Genomic DNA, 15978 nt, shown 5'->3' on the forward strand with positions numbered 1-15978 from the left:
TCTCCATACAAAATACAGGACTTTCCTCATTGCCTCATGTGATAGGGAATTACGGGAGGCTGGGAAGTTCCAAGCTTGAAGTAGAGCCTACTGTTTCACATAGACATACACAAGAGAACTGCAGAAACTTCTCCAAATGATCACATGTGGTTTACAATATCTGCTTTGTGACAGGAGAGCTAGAACAAATATAGAAAGGTGAGTGACTGCAATTCCAACACGAAAAGTTTTATCTCCTCTAGTTTCACACATCATGGAGCAATGGGAATCATGAACATTGGTATGGCATTTTAAGTGGCAGGATTCCTTACTGCCTTATCAGCAGTGGCATGGGTAGCTTTTCTCCTTCTTCTCTGTTGCGCTCACAGGCTTTGTGCCTCTCTTCAGTTGTTAGCATTTTGAATTTTGCCACGAGATCATTCTGTTTCTATAGTGATCTTGGCACCAATAGCACAGGCTCCTTTCCTATCCGTCATGGTTTACTTACGTCAATGAACGCATTATTTTCAACTGCGTTTCTTTCATTCCTGCATCATGTAGGTCATTTTATTTATATGCAGCCAGTGAGACCAACGAGTTTCTAAAATTGCCAGAATATTTAGAACAGTCTGACAAACTGTACTGTGTTCCTGCTTATTCATGCACCATTATGTTGGGAAAACAGAGCATAAGTAAACACTAATTAGGAAAATAGGTAGAAACAAACAAACAAAACAAATCACACAACTGCAGTACAGCTCTCAGAAACAAAAATATAAAGATACGCAAGTTAGAAAGTCAGAGCAAGCTATTTTTACAGAATCAGAAGTGTTTCATCCTAAAAACTACACAATGGCTTAGTAAGAACAATACAGAAGTCTCAGTCTACAGAAAAATCCATTACTATTTTTCCTGCGTGGTTGAGATTCTGCCTATTATTCACCACAACATGCTTGTAGCAGTGGACAGATCTTGTGTACTGATCTATCTTTTAAGAAGGCAGCTGTAAATCAGACAAATGAGCTTTTCTAATTCTATGTCCTGAGAACACTTCACAATTGCCTACACCAATCTGTCTTTTTAGCTCTCAGTAACTACTGTAATGATTTTTTGTTCTCTTGGGTTATGAGTGCATAAGATGAAGGAGGCCTCTGTTTCCAAACAAGAAAGTAATTCAAGAGTTTCTCACTGAATAGGAAAGCTAGCAGATAAAGACAAAACTTTCCCTAGAAATGATCTATTGTTCTTCTTGTACATTTAACCGAAAATATACCAGTGTAGCTTAGCTTAGCTATGACTACGAATATGAAAATGAAAACGGGTGCTGTTTAAACAGTCCATTTAAATATGTTTGAATTTCTCTGATCTTAAATCGTGTTTTCCATAGAAGTATCAGAATTTTAGATTTTACTGAAATAACCCTTTGCAATGAAAATGAAAGCAAATTAGCAAATGTTTCCAGTTAAATAGAACTAGAGAAATATGAGGTTTTGTAGAGAGCATGGCTAGATATGAAAGTAAATATTCCTTATTAATCACTCAGCACTACTTTTCAGAAGTGGGGGAGAAAAAAGCTCATGCAAATGAGTTTGCAAGAATTGAAATTGAGCTACAGGCACTGAATATCAGCTCTATATCATTTTAGTTAATAGGAATCAGTGAAATCAACCTGCAACCCCAGAGAACATTATTTGATTTTGGACCTAAGTTCATTTCTAGCCCTATCACAAATGCTGCCAACAGTTTTTTTAAAGGAAAATCCACCAGACTGAAGCACTTAACAAAGCCTCTTCCCAAAGCAGCATCTCTGACAGGAGGAAAGAGGTTTCTTTTTAGTATCTTAAGGCTAGGAACCAGTGATATTTTGCATTTCTGTTTCTTGAGAATAAGTGACTCTTGGAACAAATGATGTTTTTCCTATTGTAATATTGATAGTTTAACTCTGCAAGAATGGCCCTTTTTATTAAATAGTAGGATAACCTTCTGCAAAAGTACTAGAAAAAATTACCCAGAGGGGACAATAGGGTCAAGCTCTTCTTCCTCAGCACTGTAGATCACTAACTTGGAGAGATTTTTTGTTTTGTATTTTAATGTCACTGAAAAACACTGTACTGGGCTTAAGTTAACTGCAAGCTGGAGCCAGCTCCACAACTGACTTACATTGGTACTGTTTTGTTCTCTTGGCTGTTCATTTTATACAACAGCCAAGAGTGTGGTCTCCCACAAATATGAAATCAATTGTGTTACCTCTGACAAAGTTCAAGGACACAGAAGAAGGTGAAATTGTTCTACACTAAGGACTACTGCTTGTGTTCAGATTCTTTTAACTCTTTATCCACAAAGCAGGACTGAGTTTTCAGAACCTTTAAGAGCTCTGATAGTAGCTCTGCTCCTGTCTTTTCTCCAAAATAACCAAAATAACGTTTTCATAAGTATAAGTTCCTAACCCAAGGCAGTTTTCTTGCAGGATATAGGCTTCCCCAAAACGTACTCCAGGTTTGCTGGGCAAGGTAGTACCAAGGTCTAATCTGAGCCTGAGAAAACTAATTGCTGAAACAACTGAGTTAAGCGTAACAATATCACAGATAGACACTAAAAAATAAATGAGTTGAAGGTTTTGGTTAGAGTCTGTAAATAAATACAATAAATACTGGAAAATTTTTGATCAAAGGAGCATAAGATAAATTTTAGTTATTTCTATTTACAAAAATTAAAGAAAATATACCGTAATAAATGAATATCTTGACATGAAGCCCAGAGTTCACAGTGTCAAATGACCAGGAGTTCTACAGGGTGATTCAGGGAAGTACAAATACTCCCCAGAATGTAAGAAAAATAGGGAATGTTGATACATAGTTCATTTCCATTTTTATTTAAGGCTTTCAAATCAGACTAGTAAGAGAAAATGAGAATGATGATCAAACAAATATCAGGAGTAGATAATGAGGATTTTAAAGCAGGATATGAGTCACACCTATTTGTAGGATGTTATGTAAGTCCTATCATGTAAACAAACTGTATTGGTCACTCTACTACAGAAATGCATCCTGAGCCATCCTGAAATTAATGGTTGCCATCATGCAGTACATCCTGGTTTCTCAGAACAAGACAATGACAGCAAATCCACCTGTTTTAAAAGCACTGTCAAAGGAAAATATCTGCTAACTTGTAGAAATTTATTCCATGTAATGAATGTTTGAGCAATATGATCTTACTGATATACGCTCTCTCATTCATTGCAAAATTACTAGATTTTAGTTTTCTATTTCAAGAAGAATAATTTAATTTCTGCCTTTCTCTATCAATAACACCTTTGTGGAACAACATTTTCATTAAAAACAAAACAAAACTGATTTCCCTAACATAAAGTCTCATTTACTATATATATACACACACACAGTATTTTCACTAGACTCTATGCATGGAAAAAACAGTCCAAATTCACATTCTTCTTGATTGCATGTAATAACATTTCTTCTGTGAATAACGTAGGAGAGTAACTTTGTCATTTGAGTGTCCTTCAGAATGGTGAATTAAATAGCTTCTCCTCATACCCTTCTAGTCAGAAGCAGTAGGTTCTTTGGAAGCAGTGAAAAAAACAAACAACCAGCAGCATCAGGTACTGAATGGTTATATCTCAGAGCTAAAAACTGCTGTGAAGAGAGCTGTGAAACATTCATACCTCCTGCTCCCATTTGGTTGACAATGAGCATCCAGACCCTCCATGATCTACTGGAGGAAGATGGGTTCTGAATTTTTCTGATTTTACAGTTCTTTTTCCCTGCCTGATCATTTTGCTTGCTAGCATATTCTATGGGAATTTGAAGCTGCACCCATCTGAAAAAATGTTTCGTTTCCTGAAGCATCTCACAACAGTTTATCAGACATCAATACTCATGAAAGTTTGCTTCCACACATCTATCCAATGTAAGGTGACTCAGGGAACAGAAGAGGGGAGTGTTACTTCTAACATGTGTCTCGTCTACAGGCAGGCCAAGCCAAAGTGCTTCCTCCTCACCTTTGCTGCACTGCATACTCCTTCTGTACAAATGGTAATGTGTTTAAGACGTGGGAGAAGTCCCTGTGTTGACAAGGACTTTCAGACACACAGCCCGTTACCAGTGTCTACTTGAGCTTCTCCCCTCCACAGTCTCAACTTCTTTCTTTCAACTAGAAAATAATTAGCACGTTCTCTTTCTGTAATTGATAAAAGTCTAGCAATTTCTTTCTCTAATCTTTTCATTACTCAGTTCATGCACTGAGACAGTAATGTATTTGTTTTGGTGTCGGTTACATTTTGTCATTGTCACTTCACAGGACTTTTCAGTACTCTTGTTAAGTTTTTGCCTTTGGTAATCACTTGATTTAGCAGGAATGCCATTTTTCTTTGCACTACCTGGAGTCTCTTCTTGGCTGCCCGTCGCATTTCAGGGAGTATAACCTGTCTCATATAATGGATTAACATCCCTATAAGCCTGAAAGGGCCCTTGTATTCACCCTGTTATTCCAGTGATGATTAGCCAGTAGGCATTGTTAATGAAGAAAGAGCTGCTACCATTATGTTAACTCTCCCAACGAAATGAGTCCATTATGTGACCAATGTCATATATGACATGAAAAGGCTCATCTGGAGGGACATGCTAAGCCTTGTCACTTGCACAATATTTATTTTGTTGAGTGTTTATTTCCACTTGTGTTTTAACTTGTGTTGCTAATAAATATTTTTATTTCAGAGCTTTCATATTCATGTTCCTAAATATTTCATATTCATATTCATATTCCTTATTTCATATAAGTTTTTGCTCAACTACTGACCTGAGCTATTCAAAATAAAGTGCTGGTAAGGATCAATTTAGAGCTAGGAACTATATTCAGGAAAACAAATGAAGCAATATTATATTCCAGTTCAGAACCTTTAAACAGCTTATGATAACCATATTGTTGCTCCAGTTCCCCAGCTGCAATTACAAAACATGAGCATGATAAAAAGCAAATATTAGGCTTGGCACAGTCAGATACCTTTGAAGAATTTGTCAGGTTCTGAATTTTCTGCAGATTAATAACGCTTGTCCATCAGAATGCAAAACAACTCATCCTGTGACGTGTCTAATTGCATATTTCAGGATATTCCATAGAAAAGACCCATGACAATAATTAATACCTAATGCTATAAACACCATTGCCTTGGGTGTTGCCTAGCAACCAGCATCCCATAGGCTTTCAAAGGGACTTCAGATGCAGGCAAGACAGGGACCACTTTGGACTGCTGGTGTGAGAGGCAGCTTTGGTCTAGGCTGCTCTGCTCTGGTGCTTCCATAGTGAAACAAGTCTCTCCTTAGAGGCTGCATGCCTGAAAGACCTTTTCAATGGCTAAACAGATGCCAAATTCCTCATGTGGTGGGTTTTTTTCATATTTTGAGATACCTTTCAACTCCTGTTATCTTCCAGTAACAAAGCCTTTTTTTCCAAAGGAAATGTTTGCAAGCGTTCATTTCTACTTCTAATTGGAATAAGTTTGCCCTCCCTGACATCACTGGTTTTTTACAATAAACTTTTTCTTTTCCTTTGGACAAACCATACACTGAATTTGAAAGAGCAGCTTGGCTGTGAGGTGTCTTTATACAAATACCACTGTATCTCAGTGGTATGTGCAGTCCAGAGTACAACAAATCTTACTGAAATGCAGTCTTGCCCAGCTGTGAAAGCATTCCCTTTTGATATTGCTTTTTTTTTTTTGAAGTACTATTTCTCTTCCAATGCAATCTCTTTATCTTGGCACAGGGACATCTAAATTGCAGATCATTCGATGTCTGTATTTATTCAGATGGACACCTTGGTAAGAGCAAACTGGTATTCCAAGGTTTTCTTTCTCAGTTACAGCCTTTGAGCAGTTTTGTGCTCCTTAGCAAATCACTCTGCTTTTCTTCATCTTTGTTTTTCCATCAGAATAACTGCTCAGATAACACCAGACTCTAAGACATTGTGATGCTTTAATAGCAGCTACTGTGTTACCTGACAGAAAAGCTACCACTATCGGAAGTATCAGAAGTATCAGAATGTATTTTTATTTTCTCACAAATGATACAGAACCTATTTAGTAAAAAACACCAATGCATTTAGCACCATTGAATAGGAGAGATATAACAACAACAACAAAAAATCTTATTTTAAAATAATTATTTTATTTAAGAATCTGTGCAATATGTTTTCTAGCTGATCAGGAATCCAGTGATGTCTTTCTTTGAATCATAATTGTTTTAAAACAGTAGAAATTAAATATTATGTAAATATTCCTCATTTCAAATCCACAGACTTTTCGTTTCTTAATACATTTGTCCAGTAGATTATTCAGTGCGGAGATATTTTTTAAAGTCATTATGCTTATATGGATTTATTGTTGCAGCAGACCCACAGAGCTCTGGCTTGTATTTATACCCAGTCTTGAAATCTCTGAGGAAATCTCAGAAGACAGGAGAGCCACCAGCATCCATGGAGCGCTGACAAAATTCAGGATTGCAAGCATGATTTTCTTGTTGGTTTACTGGTTGTATTGGTTTAGGTAGTTTTTTTGTTTTGCTTTGAATTTGTGGTGGTCTTTTTTCAAAACATTCAGTTCATATTCATTTTTAGAACTGCACTCCTATTTAATTCTCAGTAAGGTACCCAACTAACACATTGAGAACCAAAGTCCCAGGCAACTTAAGTGACTGAGTAAAACACAGTCTTGAGAGATGAGTAAAATTCTAATGTAGTCTTACAGATAACCAGAATTGAAACAGTACAGCCGAAGTAGAATCTGGAATCTCTTACTTAAAGATTCCAGTGCAGTTGTACATTGAAAGATGCTTACCAGGAAAGAGGCTTACCAGCAAAGACTAGCCAGGGTTATCTCTCTCCTGCTCACTGCTTTTCCTCTTCCTTTCTCATTTATATGTAAATAAGAACATTTTACACACATACCAAATGCCACATCAATTATAATTTCACCACTTTTACTTGTGATTTTTGTGATGAAAGTCTGTCTTACTTGATTATTTTTTTTTTCTGATTAAAACATTCAGCAGCACTTCTGTTAGCCATAAATTTGAATCATGGATTACACATGAGCTGCCTGTCTTTATTTCGGGTCACTATGAATCTTGGCAATAAGATCATATTAGTTCAGTTTATGGAACTCACACACTCTCAGATCTCTGTCTTTTGACAGAATCATTTTTCAACCACAAGAGTATAAATAAGGAGTTACATTGCAAAGGTTGAATTGCATCCATAAGTGCATTACTTTCCTACAGGCAAGAAATCGTGTTCCTTTACTCTGGCAAATGCTTGTTTTCCAGGAGGGAGTTAATTTCTCAGCACAATGATTTCTGTTCTATGTCAGCAGCACAGGAGCTAATTCTCCTGGGCTGTGGTTCTACAGTGTCAGTGGTGGAGCTAACAACCTATTGAAGCAGTTTTGTTTCATTAGCAAGGGAATTTCTCCCTAGCGGAGCATTTCAATACAAACAACATTTCATTACCAAGTCCCCATATAGAAATTTCATCCAAGTGCTAAGGTAGTTACCACCTGACTGGGACTGATCCTTCTTGGCAATGAATTGATTAACCTCCCTCAAGATATGATTTCCACAATTACAGAGTAAAGCTCCTCTTGAAGCTGTTTCACTCAGTGGTTGCCCACATACAGTACTGCACTTGCACAGTGAGCTCAGAGCTGTAGAGCTCTGGCAGAAAGGGCAGCCTCTACTGTGTGCAAAATCATTTCAATTCCAGACGAGTTTCTTCTGAGATACAGTGGTCCATCTTGGCAGTGATACAGCTTCATCCCTACAGGGGAGCATTTAGTGATTCAATTTTGCTCATAGGATGCTGGCAGCATTAGAAAATTTCAAAATTAACCTTTTGCATAATGAAAAGGGAGAAATGTCAAAACAGTAGGGAGAGTGATCAATACATTCTTCAAAAACAGAATTTAAAAAGAGATATTCTACAATAAGGTGATTTAACAATTACTGACACATATATATATAATTTCACAGCATTGTGATCTGTGGGCTAAGAGTTAAATTCCAAAATGAGGTAGTGTACTTCCAAGCACTGCAGATCACTGCATAAATCCTGCCAGTGAAGAAACAAACTCTTCCAAGTCTGGCAGTTGCAGCTTGAATTCCCCTGCCTGTTGCCACTACAGCCAATGTGATCACAGCAGCATGCATTTTTCCTATGTCCAGAAAAAATGTGTTTTCTGCCTGGAAGTGCTGATGCCTGTAAAAGTACATTAGTCATCATGCCTGCTCAGGGAAACTGGTTATGAAAAGTCTTGATTTCTGCACCTTTATTTCTTCAGTTAACAATCTCCTATAGATCCACATCACATTCTTTACTGGTACACAGTCTTCGTGAGAAAATGAGTGAAAGTGAGAAGTACCACAGGGATTTTCATTTTTGTTGTTTTTTTAACAATTTCATGCATTTTTAGTCTGATACTTTTAACTTTCCAGTACTTAAAATGCTGCACTCACTTTTTAGTCTTAATAGCGAATGTGGGTAACTCATTTCCAATAGCGAGACAGCTGCAAAGCTAACAAATACCCAACTGTTTCAGACACTACAGCATAAACTTGAAATATATTGATAGAATAAAAGCTTATAGATTGCAGCTTCAGGAAGATCAGTGTGTGATCCCTCCTTTTTGCATAACACAGACTGCAAAACCTACTCTAAAATAAATGTTGTTTCACAGACTGCGGCCATTTTTAGTTTTCAGATTCCATTCTGGGCTCAAATTCCTAAAAGTTAGGCATGCCAAACTCTCAAATTTTGGATTCCAGCTGGATCTAGCTTTCCCTTTCCATGTGTTAAAATGAATTCTCATTCAGAATTCTCCTTATTAAGGTAAACTTCTTTAATCATCACCTGTCATTTTTAGGCATTCACAAGATGTTGCACTATTGCAGAATGATGTCAATCAAGGTGAAACCTCAGTGATAGCAGTTTTCCTATGTGAAAGATACTTTAAAATCTTGTAGCTTGGTCCTGTAGTATGATGTGAAGTTTACAGTAGACACTAATACTTCAGTTTGTGCTTAAAATATTAAAATATTATTCATAAACATTCAAATATCCTTTTCTGAGATGTCAACAATGTTGACACACAGAACATCATTTTGATAGAGCTTTTTCCATTTTCGTCCACTTGTGCCTTTCTAAGCAGATTACAGCCAGTTTTCAACATTCCAGTCATGTGAATCACTTCACTAACTTACAGTAATATGCAGCACTGTTGAATTTATGTTCATATATCAACAATTCCAATACTTTTTTATTTATTAGCTGTGCTCTTTGTGCATAGCCAATTAGACCTCCTCTTCTGCTGATGCTCACTGGAGATTCTACTTTGTTCTCAACAGGTCGATTTTTATCTCTTTTTCACCTTCCTTTTTGATGTTAGTTTAGCAACCTCAGAAAACAGCCAACTTGCCTTCTAGAATATTGATTCTCCTTCTGTTGAATTTCACCCAGACAATAGAGTGCCATCTTCCAGACAAAGTAACCCATGATTCACAAAACCCAAGGTAAAAGGTAACAGTTCAGCTATCAGTGTTCTGCAATACTTGCAAGTCTCCAGGACCAAAGTTCCCTGAAGTCAGTCCAGCACCTGAACGATGCTGTTTAGCTCTGCTTGACATGTCCTAAATGAGTGTGAATCAGAAATGCCTAGAGTTGGCACTAGGCTGATCTTTGTAAAGACTGATGATACAATTATTGCTGAGGTATTTGGGGGATCAACATTTCCTGCTTGCTTTAAATTTAGGTACAAGTCTATTTTGGGGGGAATGTGTGAATAAAATACCATTTTACTTTGTTGTTGTTGCTGTCGCTACATGAGTATGGTTAATAGCATTGTGGTAACACCTCGATACACTGTATGATTTAGATCCATAGCAGTTTGCTTCCCTGCCAATGTACAGCCAAGGCATGCATTTTCTATCACAGCAGACACGTGCTAATGGAGAGAATGAGCAGTGTTCCACACAGCAGCTGCATCCTGTGAGCTGTGGACTTCCCACCTTTATGTGCCAGCTCTCTAATCACAGGAGAGGAACACATTTAAAGCACAGCTGTAATGCCTGCTCCTAGGCTTGGCCTATCCTTTCTGTCACTCAACATTAGTAAAACTGGAGCAGAAAGTAAACTACTTCCAGTTTGCCAGCCGTAAACTAGCAGTAAAATAATGAACACCTTCCTCTGAGCAAAGCAACTCATTTGCCTTACTGTAGTGATAAAATTATTTGTAAAAGCACTCACAATTTCTCCCTGCTAGCAAGGCTCTGGTTTGGCCTTGCATTAAGATGTTTTATTTTGCATAGCGCAGGCAGAGCAATGACAGTGCATTATTGTAGAAGCAACAGCCAACCTGTCCCTCTCTGAATTCACGTGTTATGTGTGCAGGTGCTCTATTACTGAAAGTGTAGAGCAAGTAGCATAAACAGAGAAACCAGAAAGGAGGTAATACCTTGTTCAGTGATGCAGCACTAACAATCAAAGAATAAACATTTCCTACTTGAGAGCTGGCCACAAGTCAAAGGTATTCCTTGAGTAGCAAAATCTCAAACACTTTTGGGCCCTACTGCTACCACTGATGCAGAAACCAATGCTACATAGTATGAGATTTACTCTTGGTAGTGACTGGTAATATGCAATATGGATTTCAGTGCCCTCCTGCCACCAGTAAGTCTTGTTGCTATCATTAGGGGAAAATGTTAAAAAATACAGGCTCCTGGTAGAGGCTCATACGGTTACAAAAAAACAATATTTTCAAAATGTTGTGATGATTAATTTAATGGTGTAAAGAAGAAATCTTGATCATTCCCCTTCAAAAGCATGCCTGTCATCGTTTCGAGCACAACAGTAGGTCAAGTTCCAACACTTAGATGATGTGCTGGATATTAGTTGTCTGGGGGCGGGCTTGAAGCTGAAGTAATGCTGGTCCATCTATCCCATTTTCTCTCAGAAACCATTTCTAAGTTTATCTTCAGATGAAGAAAGAGAGATCAGTTTTCAAGCTTGAGATGGTAAAGTATGATTAACCTAATATTCATTGTTATTTTGATAAATGTACACTCTGTAATTGATGAAATATCAGCTAAACCAGAGTTTATGATCTCAGCAGGGCAAGAGATAAATGGTGCAGCCTTTGCTACATCACTGCTGTGATGCAGATGGATTTGAAAAATAAAACTTACACAGCATGTTGTGTGAATATTTTGTACCAGCTCTGATAGAAAAACACTTAGGTAACTGTGATGGTGAGCAGTTGATTCTAATGCAAGTTAAACAGTAGGGAAATATGGACATTGATAATGGTAGACAAGATTCAGTAAGAGAAAACATCTTCTCAAACCAGTTAAAAAGCTTTATTGTTCAAAAGCACTTTGGAGAAAAGTATGATGATAGCTGTGACTTTTCAATGAGTTTCTCAATGGCAAAGAACCACATACTGTTAGAATTGTATATAAATAATAATTATGTTACTTTGCTCTCAATAAAGCAAGCAAGAGACATTATGTCGTGAAACCAATTAAGTGGTATTAGAGTTCTGGGAACTGAGAAAAATAAGTAGGTTTGGGCTCTGACATCAATGGAGTTTCTCTGCTTCAGCAGTGGAAAGAATATGAGCACTCACTACAGTCATAAAAAATGTAAAACTTGAGTAGGCGGGGAGCTAGATGATTTTTAAGGAAAAAAAATATACCAAAAAATCAACCCTCAACCTAGGATACATCTGTTTGACTGGAGTTTTTGTGCTCTGTAATGGACTCTGCACACTGAATTCTGCTCTGTTCAGACTGTTTATATTACTGTTGTTTATTCCCCTAATGGCTAATTGGTTCCCGTTCCGGGTATGCAAGGGGAAAGTTCATGTATGTTCTCACTCATATCCTTAGCTAAAGCATGCTTAGAAGAACATTTGCTATCTATTATCTATTATCTATTATCAAGGAAAAGCATTGGTCCATTTTGGTCTGGTTGTGGTGCCAAGGGAATTCAGTATAAACTTACAAGTGAGGCAGCCCTATTAGAGGAGACCTGCAAGGCTCCGTGTGTTTGTGTTCTATGTGGAAGTCATATGTGGGTGCAGAACAAACAGGTCCCAGATTTTGCTTGTCATTGATTATGTTGGTTCTGGAAGAGAGTGCATTCAGGCTGATCTGTAGTTTACCAAGTGGGTTCTCACTGTAAGAGAAAAGAAGAGAGGTAATACCTCCAGGCAGGCGGCATGGCATTTTCTCTAAGGGGCAAACTGCCTGTATGGTAGTGGTTTCATTTGGAGAGGTTAAAATAGGTTTTGAGCGAGGAGGTTGTGGTCTGGAATGGCAAAGGGCATCCGCAGTCCAAGGTGAGCTTTAGGGCTGCATGCGGAGGCTTTAATCTGGACCCCTGCGGTAGGCCTGCATGAAAGTGCACCCTTACAGGCCAGAAGCCACTTTGGCATGTAAACATGTCAGTAAACAAGGAGCAGCTACAGCAGAGTCCTCCCTGGTCCTCCACAGGGAGGTGACAGGAGAGGTGCTCCTTCTGACACACCCCTGTCAGCACCCCCAGGCAGAGAGAGACACCTTTCCTTCCAAGACTTCGGCTGGATCTAACTGGGCAGGTGAGCCGAGCCAACACCGCACAAGCTCTTTCTTTCTTCTCCTCTATCCTTTCCCTCCATTCTTCCGAGCCACGGAGGCGGGCAAGGAGCCGAGCGGTGCCTGCGGGCCGCGCCGTGCCAGGGGCACTCCCCTCAGCCACCATGGCGGGCGGGCGGCCCGCGGTGGGGTCCCGCTCCCCCGCCTCCGCCTGGCTGCGGGCCGCCTGATGGCTGGGGGCGGAGGGGAGGAGGTGAAACCCGACCGCCCGGTAGCCCAACGCCGGGACTCGCTCGCCTCAGCCGGCGGCGCGGCGTTGGCGCGGCGCCGGAGGGGTTAAGCTCCGAGCCGCCGGCGGGCCCGGTGCCGGCGGGGAGGGGGTTAAGCGCCGGGCGGCGGCGGCTGCCACTCGGCTCCGCGCCGCGCTCCGCGCCGGAGCCGTTACAGCGGGAAGATGGCGACGGAGGGCGCGAGCGGCGAGCCGGGCTCCGGCGCGCAGGAGGACTCGGCAGCTACGGCAGCGGTAACCGGGCCGGGGGGTCGGACCTGACCGGGGCGAGGAGGGCTGCGGTGGGGATGGGACGGAGCAGAACGGTGCCCGGAGACCTGCCTCCCCCGCTCCGTCCCTCCGCCCTCCTTCTCCCCTGGGGCGGGACGGGGCTCAGCTGCGGCGGGGAGCTGTGTCCCGCCCCGGGGGAGAAGAGGGGCGAGCGCGGGGGTCCCCTCTTTCCCCGTCCGCCTTCCTCGGGGGCTGCCCCATTGTTCCTTCCCGCTGCCCGCCCGGCTGAGGAGCTCGGGGCGGGGAGGGCGCAGGCTGGGCGGTGCGGCGGGGCTGCTCCGGTCCCTTTCCCGGAGCGGAGGTGGTGACAGCGCCCGGAGCCCGCGGCTCGGGGCTGGGGAAGCGCTCATCTGAATCCTCGCCCGCAGGAGCTCGCTGTCTCCTTTCCACCGTTTCTCTCTCGTTCATCCCTGCGCGGATGAGGGACGCCGGGGCAGCGCCCCTTTTCCTCCCGTCCGCGGGATGTGAGGGGCCCCGGGCGGCGGGGCAGCGCGGAGAGGCCGTCGGGCTCCCTGCTCCCGAGCAGCCGGCTGCGTGAGGCGCTGCGTGAGGCGGGCACGGCGCGCGGCTACGGCCGAATGCAGGCTGATTCCCGCTGCCCACCTTTGCTGTCCTTTCTCCGGCTCGTCGCCTGTTCCGTGGCGGGAGAGCAGAGCTTCTCCCCTCAGCTTTCCCCTACCCGCAGCGCCCGGGGCCCCGGCGGGCAGCGCGGTGCTGGCCGGTCCGACGGGGCTGGGGGTCGTGCGGGAGCAGCTGTGCGAGAGCCGGTCCGGTCCGAGAGCAGCCCCCGAGCGCCTCTCCGCGTAACGAAATGCCGAGTTCAGGGTGCTAAAAGCGTTGAGGTACATCTTTGAGGTTGGATCGTTGCTGAAGGGAGTAACGCCAGAAGGAAGGATGGCACCGGCTTCTGTGGGATTGAAGATGCTGATGGTTTATTTATTTATTTATTCTCTTTCAAGCAGGCACAAATCTTACCTGAAACCGTGTTCTGACTGCACACGAGGAAGATTAACTTCTGCCCTGTTGTAGAAACTGAGTTTTACTTAAATAAGGAAATAAAAAATATATTAAAAAAAAAAAAAAGAGGGAAGGAAAGCCTTACAAAGTGAATAACATTGCTCTTTTGAAACAATGGCAGAACTGTGACATGAAAGAATGTTAAGGTAACAGTTCATAAAAGCAAAATATTAAACACTTCTAAGTCCTGGCCTTGAGTAAAAAAATATTTATGCTGAATTCTTCAGTGTTTCATATGACTACTGCCTTTATTTTTTTTTCTGAGTTTGAAGAACTCACAAGAGTAGCTCATACTGAAGCAGTATCCCAACACTGCCCTGTTGGGCAGTGCTGCATGTGCTGGTCACGCAGGTTGGTGCTTGTTGTCATGTAGGACTGATAGCTCTACACCACACTGCTTTTAAAATATTCTTCTAAATCTGCAGATACTGGAAAGTAATGTGTACTGGAAAGTTGCTCTGTAATTGAAGTAGAAGCTGTACTTAAGCAGCAATAAAATATTTTTAAAAGGACTTTTAATTTGCATTCAGTCCTTTAATATCTCTTTTCATCCTGTATTTTCTTGGTATTAGAGACATTCAGTTGTCAATTTCATTCCAGTTTTTGTATGCAAAAGTAACATCTCTGTGCAATGGAAAGATTTAAAAAATATTTGTGCAATACTCTGATCTTCCTGTTGAAGAGTCAGTATGAGTCTCTTATTTTCTGTCCTTATATTCAAGATATAGAATTATGAATGGAAACATCTTGTGTAGTTGTTAGGGTGACAGTAAGCATCCAGGTGTGACAATATTGTAAGTCATGCAAAACTCTACAGTTTTAGGTTGAGTTCTCAGAATGCTGATTGTACAAACTATGCAATGGAAAATGGTAGGAACAGTGTTTTTAATAGTAATTATTCATATGCAAATTATACAGTGTAAGCAGTAAATGTACAGTAGAGTGTTTTCATACTAATGCTGTTACTCCTGTATCTTGGTACACCAGCAGATATGCTACCAGGAACATCACTGGGAAAAGAAAAACAAAACTACTTGGTGTTTTTTTTTCTGTTCCTAGAACCATTGTAGAAAAGGATCAAATATGGAAGACATGAAATCTTTTTTTCTTTCCCTCCCTAGAGGAAGTGACTGTAAAACCCCAGGCTGTTCTATAGTGTTATGTTCAGGAGTAAGGCTGATAGCCTTATCTTTCTGAGTTCCCAATTGTCTCTCTCAAAATATTGGTGGTTTTGTTGTGGAAAGGATGACAAGGTAAAATGGCATGGTCTTGTCCTTTCCAATACCTGTGCAGTGTGATTGCCTGAGCCAGTGAAACTGTGTTGGGGCAATTTGGACTATAATTCAGGAAAGCATGAGTGTGTATTTCAAGACGTCTTTGAATTGTTTCCATCTGTGTACTGTCTACCAAAAAATGATTATGTAATAGCAAGAAATATTTCAATTTGACAGTCATCTTGTTGAAATATTGAATGCTACGCGCTACCTGTAGAGGACCAGCTTGTCACACATTGTAGCTTTGGTAGATATTTAACAAATAGCACAAAAAGCCTGCTATTTCTAATAGCTTGTTAACATTATCCAGTAAAATCTCTACTTCTCATTTTTCTTGACCAGTGGCCAAACACACAAAAGGTATTTTTCTCCAAAAGGCAGTCCTTTCTGGTGGCTCTGTACAGCATATAGGTGGAATGATATCTTGATTCTCTGAAGCGAGTAGGGGTTGTTTCCTGTCTTCATCTGTCAAAATTTCTTTGAGAATGATGTGTACGTACTTGAAATGATCGGT

At 40.9% G+C, this 15978-nt stretch overlaps 1 protein-coding gene across 3 annotated transcripts in view; it reads left to right on the forward strand.

Annotated features, from left to right (window-relative positions):
* CTTNBP2 (cortactin binding protein 2) overlaps nucleotides 1–15978 on the forward strand; it is a 125964-nt gene that overhangs the window by 33533 nt on the left and 76453 nt on the right. Inside the window, exon 1 of one of the 3 annotated variants that reach the window (XM_048946651.1) lies at nucleotides 12789–13137. The exons of 1 other annotated variant lie outside the window; for it this stretch is intronic. In XM_048946651.1, coding sequence (XP_048802608.1) covers nucleotides 13069–13137 — 69 coding nt within the window. In that variant the 5' untranslated portion in view covers nucleotides 12789–13068. Of the gene's footprint in view, nucleotides 1–12788; nucleotides 13138–14215; nucleotides 14337–15978 lie in introns of those variants that run through there. One more of the 3 variants, XM_048946658.1, reaches the window with a different exon arrangement.

This window comes from Lagopus muta, chromosome 1 (assembly GCF_023343835.1).
Source record: "Lagopus muta isolate bLagMut1 chromosome 1, bLagMut1 primary, whole genome shotgun sequence".
NCBI classification, from domain to species: domain Eukaryota; kingdom Metazoa; phylum Chordata; class Aves; order Galliformes; family Phasianidae; genus Lagopus; species Lagopus muta.